We start from the raw sequence: 20,889 nt of genomic DNA on the forward strand, positions 1-20,889 counted from the left end.
AATGACCAGCGGCCATTACAATTGGCAATCTGCTTTTAATATTACACCCAGAGCTGATGTTACTTATCCAGTGACCTCTATGGTAAACAGCAGAAAACTGAGATGGGAATGTTCCTTGTGCTTCTTAAGAAACCAACGTTAACAAAAGGCAGTTAAGAACTGCAATTCAGTGCTCAGAGCAATCTCATCACCTACAATCCTGACACCTTGATAAACGAAGCTTTAGAGTCACTCTAAGAGGACCGAGATTCTTTTTGAGAGACATGATTAGCACTCCATGCATTAAGAATAAGAAAAGAAGTGGCTCTTTAACTTGCAGATTTATGCTAATTACCTGGCTATCTATTAAATGAACTGTGTGTTCTCCAAATATTGACTGGGGATTAAAAGGTAACTTTTCTTCATTGTGAGAAGTAAATGATGCCAGTAGGAGAATTTCCCTCTACAGATTATATCCCATGATCACAGCCTGTAAAATTAAAACTGTCAGTTTAAGTGGATAAACCATGCTCATTTAAAGAGAAAAATGTAGTTATATAATTAAAATGAAAAGACTGCCTAATATGTGTGGATAATGTAATTACTGGAAGCTGCAGGCACATACATAGCCATTTAGTTTGGATCCCTTCTCCTTACTTCTCTGCGCTTATGTATCTGTCATCTCTGAAACACTGTGTGCAGTTGACACGATCTTAGCTGCTCCTTGTTGAGTGTCTTATTCATGTGGCCCTGTCCTCATGCCTTAGCTGTAATAATTTCATCTAGATATTTGCTGTGTCCAACCTCCTAAGCTTACCCTCCTCACTTGAGAGGCAGAACTCATTTTTTTTTAATAACCTTAAATCTGCCTTTTATTTATTTAATTTTTTTGGCTGCGCCAGGTGGCATGCGGGATCTTAGTACCCCAACCAGGGATCCAACCCGTGCCCCCTGCAGTGGAAGCATGGTGTCTTACCACTGGGCCACCAGGAAAATCCAAGAACTCTTTTTTTTTTTTTTACTAAATGGGAAGATAGGCAATATAATTCATTTTCTCCCTTCCAAATCCATTTAAAAAATGACTTGAGTACTTAGTACCTTCAGGAATCATTTTGTCTTAAATCTTTTAACTCCTTCACTTTCTTCCAAAGAAACACTGGCGTCTAGAATTGTTAAAACCAAAAGCCACAGGTTTTAACTGGAGATCAAAGCAACTGCCACACATATCTTGTGTCCTTCTTTCATTTATTCAGACACAAAATCTGATTCTCAAATCATTTGTCCTGTTTCTAGTTTGAACCTCATCAAATATGAAAATTATAGGAGCAAACATGAGATTACAACTCCATTTCCATTAAACCTCCACATTTTATAAACCTGGTCACAATCCTAGCTCTAGAGGTTACAGTCAAAATGCTACAGTTTTTGGGCTTCTCTGGTGGCGCAGTGGTTGAGAGTCTGCCTGCGGATGCAGGGGACACTGGTTCATGCCCCGGTCCGGGAGGATCCCACATGCTGTGGAGCGGCTGGGCCCGTGAGCCATGGCCGCTGAGCCTGCACGTCTGGAGGCTGTGCTCCACAACGGGAGAGGCCACAACAGTGTACCGAAAAAAAAAAAAAAAAAAAAAAAGCTACAGTTTTTGAAAGGGAAGGCTGTGAAGAAATGCACTCTCTTGGTTTTGGAGGCTTCTGTTTGAGATAACTTCTAGAAAGTTATAACCCCAATATGGCTTGGTATGAAGCACATTTAAGAAGTGACTTGACATTTCTACAGAGATTGGATAAATGCTTTTCTTCTAAATAGGCAGGTGATTTGTGTATTTATGTACAGACAATTTTTGTCCTTGGGTCTATGTTTTTTTCTTCTTTGCCAACACTTTTGATCTTTGGATAGGACTAATTTGAAAAAAAATCAGTGTTTAATAAAAAAAAAAAAGGGAGACCCAAAGTCATCTTTGATACTGGACAACAGACAGCAGGAAATACTCTCAATTCAATAACATTATGCATCATTCATGCATCCATTCAGCAAGTATCCAGCACCTCTGCTGTGCCAGATACAGTTCCTGCCCTCAGGAAACTTCCAGTCTGGTTGGTTGAGATACTTAAAAAAGTAAATGTAATACACAAGTAAAATTATGATGAGACCTAAGAAGAAACGTTAGGTTATTGTGACACGGACTAACCAGGGGTCCAAGTTAGATAACTGGAGACTCCCTGATGAAGTGAAATTTATGCTGCACTTCCAAGATGAGTAGGTATTAATGGGGCAAAAATCAGGGGGGAGAGGCCTATGGAGGCCCTGAGGCAGCTGAGTTTGGCTTGCTGGAGGAGCTGAAAGAAGACCCATGGGGTGGAAGTACCATGAACCATTTCAGTGTGAAGTGAAAGAGAAGCCTTGAGTGAAGCCAGCTGTGTAGGGTCCTGTCGGCCACACTACGGGTTCTGCATTTTACCCCAAGTGAAATGCGAACCCATTTAAGATTTTAGACCAAGGAATGACTTGATCTGATTTTGATGCTCTGACTTGATCTTTTTCAAAAGATCCCTGTGAGGAAGTTGTATTATAGAGGGGGGAGAAGAGAAATATGCGGATTTCTACTGGACAGTTCAGACTAGCCAGGATGGAAAGAGGTGGATGGACTAATATTTGTGAATTTATAGGGATTAGAGATAAAATTAACATTTGAGTGAGGAATAGGGAGTCGTCAAGGATGAGCCCGATGTTTCTAGGCTTAAACAACTGGGTGCCTGGCAGTTCTAGGTTTAGAGATGGTAACAGTCACAAGAGGAACATATTTGTGTGTGGATAGGTAGAGGGGTGGCAAAGACCAGAACTCCAGTTTGGCACAAATTGGATTTGAAGTGCTTGTGAGACATCCAAGTGGAAAAGTCAAATAGGTCTGTGGTTAAGAAGAGAGTTCTGAGCTGAGGATATAATTTTAGAAATTGTAAGTATATAAAAATTGGGGCTTCCCTGGTGGCGCAGCGGTTAAGAATCCACCTGCCAATGCAGGGGACACGGGTTCGAGCCCTGGTCCAGGAAGATCCCACATGCAGTGGAGCAACTAAGCCCGTGTGCCACAACTACTGAGCCTGCGCTCTAGAGCCCACAAGCCACAACTACTGAGTCCACGTGCCACAACTACTGAAGCCTGCATGCCTAAAGCCCATGCTCCGCAACAAGAGAAGCCACGGCAATGAGAAGCCCGTGTACAGCAACAAAGACCCAACACAGCCATAAAATAAATAAAATAAATAAATAAAATAAATAAATAAATTTATTAAAAAAATATTGAAGGTCATGGGAATTGATGAGATCATCCAGAGAGAGACAGAGAGACAGAGAGGATGTGGAGAAGAAAAATCAGAAATGCTAAAAGATTCCAACATGCAAGATTGGCTGCAGGAGGAGCAGTCAGCAAAGGAGTCTGAGAAGACACAGCCAGAGGGGCAAGAAACAAACCAGGAGGGTATGGTATTAGGCAACTCAATAAAAGTGGGGTAATTAACAGTTTTCAATGCTGTAACTCTTCTGGTGAGACAAAGGACTGAAAAGAGCCTGGTACATGGGCTCTGCAGACCCACTGTGGCCACTGGTGACCCAGTGAGTGCTTCTGGTGGAGAGGAGGGGCAGAAAAGAGACAAAGGAGTAAGTCCCCAAGTAACTGAGAGGAAATGGGACAAACTTTTGATAAGAGGAAGGCAGTGTCCTCTTATAATAAGGGGGAAGGGAGACAATGAGTGAAGACAAAGGTAGTTGTGTGCATCTGGTTACAGGAAGATGAGGCTTCCCTGTTAGATGCCAGTCAGCATGGTACGCAATAGGGAAATAAAGATGAATAAGACACAGCATCAGATTCAGGTCGCTCACTCAAGAAATCAGGAAGACAGATAACTAAATCTCATATTATCCACATATTATCAATTCTGTGATGGAGGTAGTTATAGGATACTCAGGGAGAAAACTCATAAAATGCCATCACCAGTGAACTGCTGTGAGTTATGTATATATAATGTAATACCCAGAAATGCCACTAAAAATAGCTATACAAAGAGATACACTCAAAAATACTATAGATAAACAGAAATGAAATTCTACAAAATGTTCAAGGAAGCTATAGGAATTCAGGAAAAAGAAAACAGAAGAATGAAAAAACAAAGAGAACAAACAGAAGACGAAAAATAAAGTGGTAGACTTAGGCCCTAACATAATTAATTATCATTAATGTAACATTACATTACATTAATTAATATTAATCAGTTTAATTATCAACTAATAATTACATTAAATGTAAATGGTCCAAATACATCAATTAAAAGACAGAAATTGGCAAAGTGGATATGCTGTCGGTAAGAAACTCACTTCAAATATAGGTAGGTTGAAAGTAAAAGAATGGAAAAAGTTATATTATACAAACATTAATCAAAAGAAACTAACAGTGGCTACCATTGATATAGGATAAAGTAGACTTCAGAGCAAAGAAGATTACCAGAGTGGAACATACATAATTATAAAAGGTCAATCCACCAAGAAGATGTAGCAATCCCAAATGTGTGTGCACAAAATAACAGCTGTAAAATATGAGAAGCAAAAACTGATAGAATGGAAAGGACAAATAGACAAATCCACAATTACAGTTGGAGACTTCCACACTGCTCTCCCAATAATCGATAGAGCAACTAGACAGAAAGTCAGCAAGGATATAGACTATCTCAACAACAACATCAACCAACAGGTTCTAACTGACATTTATAGAACACTCCACCCACCATCAGCAGAATACACATAAAACATATACCAACATAGATCATATCTTGGGCCATAAAAAATACTCAATGCATTTATAAAAATTGAAATCATACAGGATGTGTACTTAGACCACAATGGAACCAAACTAGAAATCAATACATGTAAGATCACAGGGAATCTCGAAACACTTGGAAATAAAACAACATACTTCTAAAGGCATCAAAGAGGATGACATCTCACTGAACTGAATGACAATGAAAATACAACATACAAAAATTTGTGAGACGTGGCTACAGCAGTGATGAGAGTGAAATGTACAGCACTAAATGCTTATATTATAAAAGAGGACTGGGCACATACCCTGAGAAAACCATAATTCAAAAACAGTCATGTACCACAATGTTCACTGCAGCTCTATTTACAATAGCCAGGACATGGAAGCAACCTAAGTGTCCATCAACAGATGAATGGATAAAGAAGATGTGGCACATATATACCATGGAATATGACTCAGCCATAAAAGGAAACGAAATTGAGTTATTTGTAGTGGGGTGGATGGACCTAGAGTCTGTCATACAGAGTGAAGTAAGTCAGAAAGAGAAAAATAAATACCGTATGCTAACACATATATATGGAATCTAAAAAAAGAAGGTCATGAAGAACCTAGGGGCAGGACAGAATTAAAGATGCAGACCTACTAGAGAATGGACTTGAGGACACGGGGAGGGGGAAGGGTAAGCTGTGACAAAGTGAGAGAGTGGCATGGACATATATACACTACCAAATGTAAAATAGGTAGCTAGTGAGAAGCAGCCACATAGCACAGGGAGATCAGCTCGGTGCTTTGTGACCACCTAAAGGGGTGGGATAGGGAAGGTGGGAGGGAGGGAGACACAAGAGGGAAGAGATATGGGGATATATGTATATGTATAACTGATTCACTTTGTTATAAAGCAGAAACTAACACACCATTGTAAAGCAATTACACTCCAATAAAGATGTTAAAAAAAAGAAATCAAAATAAATCAATTTTCAAAAGTAAAAGAAAAATAAATAAAAGAGGACAAATGTCAAATCAATAATCTAAGCTCCCTCAAGAAACTAGAAAAAAAAGAACAAAATGAACCCAAAGCAAGCAAGAGGAGGGAAATAATAAAGATAAGATATCAATGAAATTGAAAAAAGAAAACTGACAGAGACTATCAATAAAACAAAAAGCTAGTTCTTTGAGAAGAGCAATAAAATTGATAAACCTCTAGTAAGACTGACAAAGAAAAAAAGAAGATCTGTATCAAGAATGAAACGGGGGCTATCACTATAGATCCAGACCTCAAAAGGACAGGGCTTCCCTGGTGGCGCAGTGGTTGGGCGTCCGCCTGCTAACGCAGGGGACACGGGTTCGAGCCCTGGTCTGGGAGGATCCCACATGCCGCGGAGCAAGTAGGCCCGTGAGCCACAACTACAGAGCCTGCGCGTCTGGATCCTGTGCTCCTGCGACAAGAGAGGTCGCGATAGCGAGAGGCCTGTGCACCACGATGAAGAGTGGCCCCCACTTGCCACAACTAGAGAAAGCCCTCGCACAGAAACGAAGACCCAACACAGCAAAAATAAATAAATAAATAAATAAATAAATAAACTCCTACCAACAACATCTTAAAAAAAAAAAAAGGACAATGAAGGAACACAACTCTACACAACATAAATATGACAACGTAAATGACATGATGGATTAATTACTTGAAGAGCATATACTACCATAACCTACCCAATGTGAAATAATCGGAATAGTCCTTTAACAATTAAGGAAATAGAATTTGTAAGTTTCTAAAAGTTTCCAGGCCCACATGGTTTCCCTGGAAAATTCTGACAAACATTTAAAGAAGAATTAACATTAATGTTATACAATCTCTTCAAGAAAGAGAAGAGCAAGGAACACTTTGCAATTCACATTATAAGCCAGCACTGTCCTAACGTCAAAACCAGACAAAGGCAATACAAAAAAAGAAAGCTTCGGAACAATATTCCTCATGAATATAAAAAGACAAGCATGTGAGGAAAATGTAGAGCAATGGGAATTCTCTTATATTGCTGGTGGGAGTGTCAGAAGGTACAACCATTTGGGGAAAATGGTTTGGGATAGTCTACTCAAATTGAACATCCTATAGCACTTCTACTCTTGGGGACAGACCAACAGGAATGTTCCCACACACTCCCTAAAGACCCGTACAAGAACATTAGTAACAGCACTATTCCAATAGCCCTAAACACCCTCGTGTCCGTCAGCAGTAGGACAGGTAAGCAAATTACAGCATATGCACATAATGGAATAGGATCCAGCAATGGAAATGAATAAACTTCACTTACATGCAATATCATGCATGAGTCTCACAAACAAAATGCTCAGCGGCAGAAGCCAGACACAGCAGCGTGCGCTCACGATCCTATTAATGTAACTGTGCTTCAAAGACAAGCACAGTTACCCTACGGTGTGAGAAATCAGGAGAGTGGTTATTCTTTTGGAGGCTGCTGCCCCGAAGGGGATGTGGGAGACCCAAGAGGCTGGTCATGTCTGTGTCTTGATCTGGGTGCTGGCTACATGGGTGAGTGTGGTTTATGAATATTCATCAAGTTGTATTCTTAGGTAACGTGTAACTTTCCTCTATGCCTGGTGTATTCCATTGTAAGTTGACTAAAAAAGAAGAAAAAAGCCTACTGGATCTGGTGACATGAAGACTGTGGGTGAGCCCAAGTTGTGAGGAAGTGGCAGGCTGCAGGGATCTAACGTTAATTCCAGTTTTACAAATGGTGACACCAGAGCACAGAGCAGTTCAGTGACTGGGTCAAGGTTGCAGAGCTACTGGGTAGCAGAGCAGGGACTTGAACCCAGGGAGCAGGGCTGCTGAGCTGGTGCTCGCTCACTAAACTAGCCTGTCTCTTATTTTGAGAGCACAAAGGCAATGATAAAGGAACATCAAGACAGGAATAGGCAAATGCATGAGTGTATGAGGCTACTTTAGGAAGAGCAAACAGGTGTAGCAACTCGATGCTCCTGTGGATGTTCCTTTATCACAGTGGCTACACAGGCTGGTGACCGACAGTCACAAAGACAACCAGGTGTCATGTCAGAAAAGGACAAGCATTTTAGGACACTATATTTATTGAGGCAGGGAAACATACAGCACATTTCTGAAAGATTTTGGGTTAAAGGACAGACTCTGATTACATCTGAAAAAATAATTTACGTTAGATGCTTAATTATCTCTCAATGCCAGAGAAATGCAGAGCGTGTAGGTGTGCTGTGTATATGCACAGGCTCCGCTCTTCCGGGGTGCAATCATATTTTGGTCTTGAAGAGAAAAAAAATTCTATGTCATTAGTGTTTTTTAAAAGCATGGGATTTACGATTTTGTGATTAGGTCAGGGTATGTCTAGGATATATAAAGGATAACTTAATATAATCAGTGTTAGAGTAATCACTAAACTGCCACATACAAAACCACTGTCTGGAGTCTTAATTACAAGGGAGGATTAGGGTATGAAAGTCATTCATTCTGTCGGCTGCTTTCATTGTAAAAGACAGGAAGGTGTACATACGTACGGACCGAAAGCAAGAAGGATGTGACTGGTAGATTCACAGTACAATATTTTCCACAGCTACAGACCGAAAAGGAGTAGTTAATGAAGCAAAACGAGTAAACTAAAGGTTCTCACTGCCTTAGAGAATGTTTCTAGTTCATCCTTGATAACTAATTTTTTAAAATTGTGTTTTCAGTGGAAACATTTCCTGGAGATAATTCAGGAAATTCTTTCCAAATTAAGAAAGTCTCGCTGAATGAAACAGTCTGTAAGTCCCTTTTCCAGTATCAAGTATACACACTCTACATGTTTGCTGTGACTTAATCCACAGCAAACATAGGTCCAATCCTATCTGGACCTCCACTGGGAAAAAAAACTCAAGAGATGAAATCATTTGCTTGTAGACACAAAGACGAGGAACCAACCTGAGGGGTGAAATCGTTCCCCAGATCTGCCAAGATTGCTGGGTTGTGGATGTCTGACGGGCCTGCTGCACGCACCAAGACACAGATCAATAAATCTCTAAAAAAGCCCGAGTGGCCCTCCTTGCTCAAACTTTCTTCACTTGGGCTTTTCTCAGCTGGCCAATCTAGTTTCAAACTGCATTGAGTTCTATCTCATACCCAGTCCCTTTCTTTGACGCCTCACCTTCTCTTACAAGGTGAGCAACCTTTTCTGTGATCTCACAGTCACATCTGGCTCAGATGCTCTTCCCGGAAATTTCCTTTGATTTCACCTCTACATGCTCTCTCAGTACATTATGTGCATTTGCATGTCTAGACAGCTGTAACACCTGCATGGCATTCCATGATACCTCTGTATAAAATTCACTATTCCAAGATGCACTGAACAGTATACGTGTCTTGTATCACATGTAAAAATGACACAGAAAACCTCTCTGAATTGTCTTTATACCTATCACGTTTATCCCACCTTGACACGATACAAAACAGGTGATGAGAAAAAGGAAACAGAAGTGGAGGAAAATCTGTCTTTTCATGTTTTCAAACTTGCTTTAAAATACAAACATTTCCTGAAATGTAGAATTGAGAGTTATGAATGTTAATTGGGTATTTTTTCACCTTAACTGACTGATCAGAAGAGTAGTTATAAACCCCTGACTGATGTCTCGAGCTGATATATCAACACCAGGGGAGAACATTTCAAGCACATCTATCACTTAAGACAAACAGGCTATACCGAGCGCAAATATTTTTTATTCATCGTTTTCGCTCACCCCTACCTTTGCTTCCGTTCCATGTTAATAATATCTGTATAAGACTTCTCAATATTTAATGCTAAAGTATGCTTGTTGCATGCTGATGAGGTGAAGCTCACACATTTGATCTCCAGAAAGCCAGTAACCTTTCCAAAAAAAAAGCTCTATCTCACATTGAAGCCTGATCCCAGGCGGCTTCCTTATAAATAGCTGCTGTTGGCTTCGATGCCATGAAGATTACAGAATTACAGTTTTAAGGGAAATTAAAGCCAAGATATTTGAACAGACTGGCCCAATGGCACAGAATCTCGTAATCAGCAGAGGATACCCAGTGTCCTAGAGCATCACAACTGAGTGTCTGTATGACTCAGTTAATACCCAGGACACTCTACCAGATTGGCATCATCATATCACATTCAGAGAACCGCAACATCGAGGAAAATCTTACCTGTTCATTCTCCTCTTCATCGCTACTTAGCTTAAGGTCATCTTCTAGCATTCTGAAAGAGGGAACAAAGAGGTACAGATACTGAGAAAATTCAAGAGAATTTAGCACCAAAATACCTGTATTAGAGCAATGTTTCAGTAATGAGCATATTAGATTTCCTAATTAAAAAAAATGTTTCCTTTTGAGCTCTTTTCCTCTGATGCACTTAGGAAATTACAAACTGCCACATCATGAAAATAAACCCTCACAACAGCCAAAGGACGTGATGACCTGCTTCAAGAATATGAGGTTTTTGGGCTTCCCTCGTGGCGCAGTGGTTGAGAGTCCGACTGCCGATGCAGGGGACATGGGTTTGTGCCCCGGACCGGGAAGATCCCACATGCCGCGGAGCGGCTGGGCCCGTGAGCCATGGCCGCTGAGCCTGCGCGTCCAGAGCCTGTGCTCCACAACGGGAGAGGCCACAGCAGTGAGAGGCCCGCGTACCGCAAAAAAAAAAAAAGAATATGAGGTTTTAAACAAACAGGGTCAGATAGGTGCTTTTCCTTGTTAAGTTGTAATTCCGCAATTACTTGTCCAGTGTTTTCCATGTGGCGGGTGCTGAGCTACATCTCCATCACCATTCATGGGAAGCAGAAGGAGAGAACCCTGCCGAGAGCTAGAAAACCACAAACTCAAGTTCTCAGAGCAGCTGCTGGGTCTTCCCCCACCAAAGATCTGGAAAAGACAGCTGCCTAAACATCCTACCGGATGAGGAAAACCAAATAGGAGGAAACTTTCTGGAAAGACTCTGGGGAGGAACTCCCCAGCGCCCCCTGGGTCCCCCAGCTGCGTCATGACAGCCGCAGTGGGGAAGCTTACTTTTGGGTCCGTAAGAGTTAAAAGTTAAAAAAAAAAAAAAAAAAAAAGGAATTTGAAAAAGAATGACTATATGTATATGTATATCTGAATCACTTTGCTGTACACCTGAAACTAACACAACACTGTAAATCAACTATACTCCAATATGAAATTAAAAAGAGGATATATTAAAAAAATTAAATTAAAAAAAGAAAGAAAATTTCAAACATTATTTTTGACGATGATGAAATTGTATTCTTATCAGCATTGCTGATTTATTTCTTTGTAGAATAATAGTTTTCAGATGAAGTCATTTCATAAGAAGTCTTACTCAGAAGTGTGTTCTACACACAGATGAATGCAGAGCTCTTCTGTCTGGAGTGAGGGGAAGAGTCCGTCTTTGGATGGACCCTGGGGCTCCAGGGATCAGTCTGGAGGCCACTGAGTCCCTGTGCTCGAAGGCCTCGTTGTCCTCTCTGAAATCACCTTCAAAGTCCAAAGACTGACCCCTAAAATGTGTTGTTTCCTATAAAAGCCAATTAGAGGCCTATTGTAGATACATTCCTCTGAATATTTGTATAAGTAATTTCAGTGACTTTTGGGGTGAGCTTGGGGTAAAGATCTGCCAGGGCAGGGCTTGGGCCCACTTCTGCCTCTCACGGCTGTGTGTTTGGGGCAAATCAATAAATGGCCCCGCCCCCAGCCCCATTTCCCTCTTTGTAAAAGGAAGGGCTGTGCTGGATATCTCCAAGGTCCAGCCCTCCTTTAGCATCCGAGAGTCTGCAAAATAAATTTGCCCCTATTTCCTAAAGTAAAATAACTCCTTTATTTGTTCTAAAGAGCACAGTTGTGAAATTTTAAAGCAATTCTTGGTATACCATTTAAGCCATAACCATTAGGACACCAAATCCCCCCTGGCTACAGCTATTCTACCAGTAGCAAGTGGTATCCTTCTTTTATTATTCAAACCAGAAGCAAACAAGCCAAACACTGGCAGAGACTGCACAGCTGCACCTCAACCGCCCTTTATGTCTGTGTGGCACGTCACTCATTTCCCTTGACCTCACAAACTTGAACCTGGGCTTCGAAGAGAAGAGATACTGGTGATTTATTATATTAGAGTGCTGCTGGGGGAGAATCTAGGAGAGGACGGTGTTTCCTTTGTCCTGGGACACTACTGACCAGCACGGTGACGGCACCGAGTACAGTACCAGTTGGTTGGCTGGGCTGGGCAGCTACCCCAAGACGATTTTTTTTTGTTTTTTGTTTTGGCTGCGTTGGGTCTTCGTTGCTGCGCATGGGCTTTCTCTAGTTGTGGCAAGCAGGGGCTACTCTTCGTTGCGGTGCACGGGCTTCTCATTGCGGTGGCTTCTCTTGTTGTGGAGCACGGGCTCTAAGCGCACGGGCTTCAGTAGTTGTGGCACGTGGACTCAGTAGTTGTGGTTCGTGGGCTTAGCTGCTCTGCGGCATGTGGGATCTTCCAGGACCAGGGCTCGAACCCGTGTCCTCTGCATTGGCAGGCAGATTCTTAACCCCTGCGCCACCAGGCAAGTCCCCCCAAGATGGTTTTCCTACCTAAAGGCACAAATACGTTTCTGATGAAAAGGACCAGAGAAGTCAGGACAGTTTCTTACCCCAACTCCTCACTCCCTCTTTTGGGGTCAGCTGCCAACTGCGATTCAGTTTAATCTCAAGGCCTGCCCTGTAAACACTGGGTGTTCAAAGTGTGGGTGGCCCCGTCGGGGGATGGGAAGGGGGAGGGAAGGACACGCAATAGTTGTTAATGACCCCCGTTAGATGGAAGCCACGTCAAGGGTGACTGAGGAGTTTCATCTGCGTATGGGCGACAGTGTGGACAGATTTGAAGGCCACGGCCAACCAGAGCAAGATGCCCCTAAATGCCCCAAAGCAAGGGATCTTAGCTTGGCTGCACACCCGTCTTGTGACTCGGTTACCACGTGAAGCTGGCAGAGTAAAAGCCATGTGTGGGGTTTCTTTTAAGGTAGGGAGTAGAACTTGTTTTGTTTATTCTAGGTGCAGGCTAAATGTGCCAACACATGAACATGTGTCTGGTTGAATCTCAGGCTGCCTTTCACACCCCTGATCCTGGGAGAGTCACACCTCTGGGCCATGGTTTTGTCATTTCTATAGTGAGACTCAGCTCCCTTGTCACCCTTTCCAGAAGAAAAGCAGTCAGAGATCCACCTCGCTTTGGGAATAGAAATTATCACTGAATTTACCTCTCTTATGTTAAAAAAAAAAAAAGATTAATTGTGTCTGGTCTTAGATCCAAAAACAAAGGATCGAATGTAAAAACATTCTGTATTCAAGAGAGGCTTCGAGAGAAGTTAGACTCCAATAAACTTCAGAATGTCTTAGAAAAATGGGAACACGGAGTCTGACAGCTCATTCACATCGCACAGTAATCCTGCGAGCCTGCTGCTACCAGCACGAGGGACCGCATTCCTGGAACAGACGGTCACCACTGCCCGGCACCCCAGACCCCAACAGGCATGCGCTGAGATGACTCAGTCTCAAGGCCACCCAAGAACACGCCCGGCCCTTCTGCATCATTCTGGTCACAGTGGAGTCCCTGTGACTCAACTTCCAAAGCACAGTGCTGGTCCCTTTTAATGCTGGGAAAACCAAAGTGGCTTCTTAGAGAGCCTGAGGAGGAGCTGAAGAAGATTTGAAGTTAGAGAAGAATACGGAAGAGCTGGGACCACTTAAGAGCCTGAGAGCTGTTCTCATTTGGTGAAGGCTGTGTCTGCCTCCATCGAAACACACAAATGGCACCATCGGAGCAGTCTGCCCCCAAATCGGATCCCACTTGCTTGACAACACGTTTATCATCTGTCTATTTTCAAAAGGAATTACACTGGTGTAAGTAAATTAAACAAGAATAATAATAACACAAGTTTTAAACCAAGAGTGAAAGAAAATGCACAGTAAGTGTTGGTTAGGACACAGGGCAGAGATGGAGGATACCTGACTCTGTTTTTGAAAAAGGAAGGAAGGCCGAGACTCTGATGCTCTGAAGCGCTGAGGATGGAGACTGGGAAGGGTCATCAGCACATAAGTGCAGGGCCCGTACTTCAGCATCACACTGACTCGCAGGGCACCCTGACGCACCTCTGCATCCCCACACCCCCCCATCTGAGCACCACCAGGCCTTCCTCCCGACGGTGACGCCCACCCACCCAGAGCCACGCTCCTTCCACATCCCTTGGCGCCCACCCCCGCTTCGTGTCCCCGCAGCACCCTCCTAGGTGTCCCAGCTCCCGTGCAACCTGACCTCATTCAACCCTACCTCGAGGCGGGTGCTGCCGGGGCAGCAGACCTCGGGGGTCTGAGCACAGACTCCGGAGTCAGACTGCCTAGGAGGAATCCTGGCTCTGCCACTCAGCTTGCTTAGCAGAGAGCCTTGTGCGGAACCAACATTGAACACATGCTCATTTTTCATGAGCATTCCTCTTTTACCTCTGAGGGCCATGCCTTGGAGCATTTAAGAAACCTGCATGCGTAAACAGTTTGGGACAGAAGATGTTTCTGTAACAATGCCTTTAAACTAAGCCATGTGCTCTATTCTCAGGCCATCTTGAGAAGAAAAGATGATGTTTTCTAGAGGTTGCGGAGGGGGATATATTTTAGGATATAATTGCTGCCATGGTTGATTGATCTGATGTGAATTTATGCCTGCAGAGGACAGAAAACAGGGCCACCAGCCTGAGTGCACAGGGGACATATCCTGGGAGCCTGTGGTCGGCCACACGGCCTGGAGTACCCACAGCCTGATGACAATGGGACGCTGAAATAAAATAGATAATAAAATCCAACTCTGCGAATAAAGGCCAGAGAGCAGAGGTACAGAGAAACCTGGACTTCGTGCCCTGAGCGCCTGAGGAGCTGTCACATTGTGTCCAGAGCACTTCCGGTCAGTGCCTGGTGGTAACTTCACAGTGGAGTCTGACCAGACAGCTGACTTCACAGTGGGACCGACAGGACGGAGGCAGGATTTTTGTTTTTTTAAACATGCAATTAGGTGATTCAGATTCTATCCATTTTCCACTGGTGAACTGTGTAGACAACAGTTACTTAACATTATTGTCCCAGGAAAATTACAACAGGCCCCCTGAACACCTGGTACAAAGGGTCAAAAGGTTTGAGCCACGGGCTGAAGGCTCTTATGCTTTCACGCAGGAACAGAGGGTTCCATGGGAACTGTGTAGAGGAAAGGGTGTGTGGAGGTTTGCCTCTGAGCTCAGATCGGGGAACCCAGGACAAACATTTCCATCTGTGGTTTGCCAAGGACCAGCTCAGGTGAACCTCTCTGTTTCTGGAAGTGAAGGATGAAGAAAACACTGCCTCACCACCAACAGTAGAACTGGCATTCAAACTCCCAATCACCTTCACATTCAATTTTCTACTGCGTTCTTTCAGTGGTGGGCACCTATCTTTGGAAAGCATACTGTCTCCCAGGGCTGGTTCTTCTCACACATTACATTCAAATCAGCACTGCCATTTTAGCCATTCTTAAGTGCCTTAAAGTTTTGAAGATCCGGCATAACGAACTCTCAAAGAACCCAGTCGCCTCCTCTGAAGGTAAGGCCCTCAGAAAAGGGAGGAATTCAATACAACCCTTGCAACTTTACTATTTGATGATGGTAGCTTCCCTGTGTGTACTATTTTTTAATTGAGCAGTAGACAACTTTATGTTGTAGCTAGTGCTTTTATATATATATATATATTTAAATTTATTTATTTATTTATTTTTGGCTGTGTTGCGTCTTCATTGCTGCACACGGGCTTTCTCTAGTTGTGGCAAGCAGGGGCTAATCTTCACCGCGGTGCATGGGCTTCTCACTGCAGTGGTTTCTCTTGTTGCGGAGCATGGGCTCTTGGCACGCGGGCTTCAGTAGTTGTGGCAAGCGGGCTCAGCAGCTGTGGCATGTGGGCTCTAGAGCGCAGGCTCAGTAGTTGTGGCACACGGGCTTAGTTACTCTGCAGCATATGGGATCTTCCCGGATCAGGGCTCGAACCCATGTCCCCTGCACTGGCAGGCAGATACTTAACCACTGTACCACCAGGGAAGTCCCTGGTGCTCATATTTTTGAGGTCCACAATTTCTCAGGAAGCAGAAATAGTAGCCTACCCATAACACATGGCCAACTGCTTCTAGGGCTCATCTGTATCTTACACAGGTATTGCAAAAGGGCACATTAACTACCTTCGAATGTAATGGCAGTCATTTCACAAAGCAGCAGTTTTTAATTAATAGGGTTCCCCTGGAATTACTTGTCATTTGGGGCCCTTATCAGATCTGAATCCTTTAGTCCTTTAAAGTTCATTTCATTTTGCTATGTCTTAATGTCTTCTTGAAAATCTGACTTTTAAATGGGCTGTTTGGTTTGCAAATTTGTTTCTATAGCCAGTGCTCTATGATCTCCACCTATTTGAGACTTAAAGCCAAAGGCAAATGTTTATGAATCCCCATTAAACATATTCATATATGCAAAATGGATAAAGAAGATGTGGCATGTACATACAATGGAATATCACTCAGCCATAAAAAGAAATGAAATTGAGTTATTTGTAGTGAGGTGGATGGACCTAGAATCTGTCATACAGAGTGAAGTAAGTCAGGAAGAGAAAAACAAATACCGTATGCTAACACATGTATATGGAATCTAAAAAAAAAAAAAAGGTTCTGAAGAACTTAGGGGCAGGACAGGAATAAAGATGCAGACATAGAGAATGGACTTGAGGACATGGGGAGGGGGAAGGGTAAGCTGGGACAAAGTGATAGAGTGGTATCGACATGTATACACTACCAAATGTAAAACAGATAGCTAGTGGGAAGCAGCCGCAGAGCACAGGGAGATCGGCTCGGTGCTTTGTGACCACCTAGAGGGGTGGGATAGGGAGGGTGGGAGGGAGACTCAAGAAGGAGGGGATATGGGGATATAAGTATACGTATAGCTGATTCACTTTGTTATACAGCAGAAACTAACACAACAATGTAAAGCAATTATACTCCAATAAAGATGTTTAAAAAAAAGACATTTTCTATAGTGCATCTCATTTAAACCTCACAACAACCCAATGATTAAATGATAGTACTACTAAAAAAAACCCCATATTCATATATGCAAATATCTATTCTAACAATTAGCCATGCATGATAAACCTATTTGTTATGCAAGTCCACCCCTCTGAAGGAATCCAAGTCATCCTCTGCACTGCTTGGAACACAGGAGGAGAAGTTATAAAACTCATTTTATTGTTTTTGAAGTCCGCTGCTCTGTCAGGGTCAGTGCTACCATCTGCCTGGGCTTATTTTCAAAAACAGTTGACCACCTTCCTCTCCACATTCGTTCAGAAGAGTTTAGCTCGCGCCATTCCCCAGTTAACTGGGAACGAGGACGGCTAGCACAGGCTCAGCCTGGGGTTGGTGATGTGGTGCATCCAAGGCACAAATGAAGGAACTTAGTCTGGAAGCCAACGTAGAAATCAGGAACGAGACAAAGGGTGTCTAGATGACCTGAGAGTTTCCAGCTCTGATGCTTTCCTACCCGGGTTTCCTATCTACATCTTTTGAGGCAATGTGGAGCACAGGGAGATGGTTTCTGTTCACACCCATCTTCTTCCTGGACCCCCTCTTCCTAGGATTGGTTCTAGCTGTCAGTGAAATCACAAATGATCTTCTGATTCTGCCATGTTCACCCTGGGGCGAAGGTGTCCTGTACCTTTTCTGTTTAAGGACAATAGGTTCCAATGGTCCTTTTCTTCCGCTTATATGATGAGTCCACCTGCGACCTTGACACAGGCCTGTTTTCCCTGGGGGACAGCACCTCATTTCCTGCTACTTAAGACCCTCGCAAAAGCCAACCTCATTCAGGAAACCTGTCAAACCCTGGTGAGATACGGGATGAACATGTGTCTTCAAAATCTCAGTCAAGCAACCGCCTTTCCAAATGGTCCCATATCTAGTATATTAATATAGAATAAATGGAAATCAAAGGAAAGTGAAAATCAACACTAATAAAAGGACACAGTCTGTGGTACTAGAGTGTGGAGTGGTGGAATGAGGCTGGCCAGCACCGAGTCTGAGTCCTGTCCATAACCAGCTCTGTAAGCTTGGGCAAACTGTTCTCTCACTCTGGATATTATTTCCACATCTCTAAAATGAAGCTGGGATAAAATGACCTCGGCAGCCTCTTGTGGCTCTGCATTCTGACGCTCTGCCTTTACCAATGGGTGGAAAGTCCAGTTAGATTGTTGGAGATTTAGAGGGTTCCCTGGATCTGAGCTGATACGACTCATAAAAGTAAAACTGACAGGTTGGAATGTGAGTCAAGATCCACACTGGAGTCAGGAGCCTGGGGTGAAATCCGGTTACTTCTTTGAGCACTTACTTCCTCGTGTGTCAGGTAAGACATTTCCCATCGTTGTTCTAAAAATTCAATAGGAAATGGACATGGCAGTGCTTTTAGATGGTAGAGTGCTCCACAGCATGTTTGACTACTTCTGGAAACATTTCGCATGTGATATGGTGTGTAGGACAGAGCCTCGCCCTCAGGCAGCAGCCTGTGAATCTGTAATACCAGAGCAGCTTCTCGTGGACCAGGAACAAAGGCAATCATCAGGCTGGACCCCGGTGCTCCTGCCCCAGGTGGCCACGAGGACTGGACTGGGAAATGGTGCCAGTTCCCCAACTGGGCTTGAGACCAGGGAAGTGTTCTTTCCTCTGTTACAAACTAATCAATTGCCTCTAGGTATTTTCTAGACGCTTCCTTATTACAGTGAAATGTGACCCCAAACACACATCCAACAGTTTTTGGGTAGTTAAAAAAACTAGATTCATCTTTTTCTTTTCTCCTAACAGCATCCGCAAATAAAATCAGATGACACATATGCTAAATGATGAGCAGAGCAACAGAGCAATTTGCTGAGCCCCCAAGGAGCCATCGTCAAGTCCTCTAGGCTCTGGTCCACACAGAGCCGGAAGGATACATCCTCTCAAACGCTCTGTGTCTGCAGGATCCTTCATTCTTTCTAAGGAACAATGTGTCCCTGAGCTCCACCACGAAGGCACATTTAGAAAAGCATGAAGTCACAAAATATTCTTCCAAGTAACTGAAAACGAGACGCTAGCGGCCAAGTGTACCGAGAAGTTCCTCATCAGTTCAGTCCTCTGGGGCTGGTGGACTGCCCTAGGACGCGGAGGTGCTGTGGGAGAATGTTTACAGAGAAAAGTGGCCTTAGCAGGCCACCAGCTCTGACCTCCAGCCCCCAGGGAAGCAGGAAGCTCCCTCCACAGGCACCCTGGGAGTCAAAGCTGGGCCAGTGGTTCTCAGACCAGAGCAGAAGCAGCATCACCTGAGGGCTTGTTAAAACACCGGTGTCTGGGCCCACCTCCAGGGGCGGGAAAGGGCCCCCAAATTTGTATTTATAGTAAGTCCCCAGGTGCTGCAGAGGCTGCCGGCCAGAGGCCACATTTTGAGAAGCACTGGGCTAGGCCATCACCTCCTGCCCGCAGAGGTTTATTACATCTCTAGTCAGCTACTGAAAGCCGAGAGCCTGTGATATGGTCCCTTGAGCCACCTCTGAGGGCATATTGGGGCCTGTGGTCTGGGTGGATGGGTGAGGGGCCTGGGGCCCTGAGGATGTGTACTCCTCCCCAGATCTCTCCCAGTTTGCCCTGGCCCACAGGGTAGGACCCCAGAGAGGACCAGGGACCCCCTCCTCTTACCCCCAAATCTGCTAAGGAAAAGAGCTCGTTCATTCAACCAACTGAGCCTGACCCACTGAATACAAGCTCCAAAGGCTCTGTGCCTGCCCTCAGAGCGTCGGGTTATCAGGGGACAGAGACAAGTAATCCAGTGACTGTTACACGGTGGGATGGGCCCTCGAGCAGAGCATTGGAGGAGGAAGGGCCTGTGCTGGCTTCAGCCTCCTAGAGAAGTCAGATGGAGTCGGGGAAGGTGACCCCCGAGCATGGCATGCCTGGGGATGGAGGTAGGTTATATCCTGCACTCCCATGATGTTCTTTTCTTTCGGAAAAGTGATACACACACAGGGTTCCAATGCCATCCCCCCGCCCAAAGAAAAAATCCAGGGAAACGTCTACCTCCCCTCCTGTCTCTACCTGCTCACTTCCCACTCTTTCTCCCAAAGTCACCGTCTGTAGTTTCTTATAGATGATTTCCGAGTTTCCTGATGCATTAACCAGCAAATGGGAACACAGCACTTTGGACCCCTTGCAGTCAGTACATGGCACTGGTGGACGGGTGTAAGGTTAACGTGACCCTTGTCATCTGGCTGCAGCAGGCAGCTCTAAGACTCGCAACGATCCCAGCCTCCTGGTACTGTGTCCTCCCCACCCTGAGTGTGGCTGGACCTAGTGACCTCCTTCTAGTGAACAGAATAGGGCAAAGTGAGGAGGGGTCACTCGTGAGATTGGGTGATGTCCACCTGCTGGCACGCATACTTTTTGGCTCTTTGGCTGGTTTGCTTGGATGATGAAAACTGCCACGTTGGGAGCTGCTGTATGGAGAAATCCCCATGGCTGGGAGCTTAGGGGACTTCTGGCCAATGGCCAAGGAGGGAAGGAGGCTCTCAGCCCAACCATTGGAAGGAACTGAGTCTGGCCAACAATCATGCGATGTGAGCTTGGAAATGGATCTTTTCCTAGTCAGGCTTTGAAGTGACTGCAGCCCCGGCTGACACATTGATGGCAGCCTCTCCAGAGACCCTTAGCCGGGGGACTCAGCTAAGCCATGCTCCGATTCCTGACCTACAGAAACCATGAGATAACAAATGCCACTAAGTTTGGGGGTAATCTGTTGGCATCGATAAGTAACTGAACTGGTATGCCACTGGATGGTAGTAAATATTTAGCGTGTTCCTTTTCAAGGTCACTCCCAATTGCTTGAGCTAAAGCATGAACAGCCATCATTCAAACTGTCTCACAGAGGTAAAACGCAAGCCTAACAGGTCATTAAAATGTTCTAAGAGCCACATTAAAAAAAAGTAAAAACAGGTAAAATTACAATATATTCAAGCCAACATAGCATT

At 44.1% G+C, this 20,889-nt stretch overlaps 1 protein-coding gene across 1 annotated transcript in view; it reads right to left on the reverse strand.

Moving 5' to 3' along the window:
- AFF3 (ALF transcription elongation factor 3) overlaps nt 1–20,889 on the reverse strand; it is a 553,308-nt gene that overhangs the window by 109,614 nt on the left and 422,805 nt on the right. Inside the window, exon 11 of the mRNA XM_082641946.1 lies at nt 9,976–10,027. Within this exon, the coding sequence (XP_082498072.1) occupies nt 9,976–10,027 (52 nt within the window). The remainder of the gene's footprint in view (nt 1–9,975; nt 10,028–20,889) is intronic.

This window comes from Mesoplodon mirus (assembly GCF_964341445.2).
Source record: "Mesoplodon mirus genome assembly, chromosome: 14".
NCBI lineage: Eukaryota > Metazoa > Chordata > Mammalia > Artiodactyla > Ziphiidae > Mesoplodon > Mesoplodon mirus.